Here is an 863-nt window from a genome sequence, read left to right as displayed (position 1 = left end):
TAATAATAATAATAATAATAATAATAATAATAATAATAATAATAATAATAATAATAATAAGAAGAAGAAGAAGAAGAAGAAGAAGAAGAAGAAGAAGAAGAAGAAAATAATGATAATGATAATAACAACGACGACGACAACAACAACAACAACAACAACAACAATAATAATAATAAAAATAATAATAATAATAATTTAACCTCTGAAATGATTGATCGTCGAACAGGTGTTGAATAGTGATAACCATTTAGGCAGGGTAGACTTCGGTTCTGGCCTGGAAACATTCCATTGGTATTTATGACTTGAATGGAACATTTATCGTATATTAGATCAACTTCACTGCTCGATATATTGTATTGATCAAGTTGAATGTCTGTCAAGTTCTGACATCTGTATTCAGGAGAAAGGCCTGAAAATATATAATTGGAAATGTTCTTGGACTGTATAGAAATTTCTTTGTAAGGAGGAAGGAAACTACTTTATGTGTGTGTGTTTGTGCATGTATATGCATGCATACACACACACACATATTTATGTATGCATGTATGTATATATATATGTGTGTGTGTGTGTCTGTGTGTGTGTGTGTGTGTGGAGGCGCAATGGCCCAGTGGTTAGGGCAGTGGACTCGCGGTCATAGGATCGCGGTTTCCATTCCCAGACCGGGCGTTGTGAGTGTTTATTGAGCGAAAACACCCAAAAGCTCCACGAGGCTCCGGCAGGGGATGGTGGTGAACCCTGCTGTACTCTTCCACCACAACTTTCTCTCACTCTTACTTCTTGTTTCTGTTGTGCCTGTAATTCAAAGGGTCAGTCTTGTCACATTGTGTCACGCTGAATATCCCCGAGAACTACGTTAAGGG

The 863-nt window shown here is 36.8% G+C and overlaps 1 protein-coding gene across 1 annotated transcript in view; it reads right to left on the bottom strand.

Moving 5' to 3' along the window:
- LOC128249056 (organic anion transporter 3-like) overlaps positions 1-863 on the bottom strand; it is a 15,906-nt gene that overhangs the window by 6,219 nt on the left and 8,824 nt on the right. The window contains exon 2 of the mRNA XM_052971570.1: positions 201-409. Coding sequence (XP_052827530.1) covers positions 201-409 — 209 coding nt within the window. The remainder of the gene's footprint in view (positions 1-200; positions 410-863) is intronic.

Source organism: Octopus bimaculoides, chromosome 11 (genome assembly GCF_001194135.2).
Source record: "Octopus bimaculoides isolate UCB-OBI-ISO-001 chromosome 11, ASM119413v2, whole genome shotgun sequence".
Lineage (NCBI taxonomy): Eukaryota > Metazoa > Mollusca > Cephalopoda > Octopoda > Octopodidae > Octopus > Octopus bimaculoides.
Note: the sequence above shows the minus strand (reverse complement) of the source record. Positions and strands in the feature narration are given on the sequence as shown.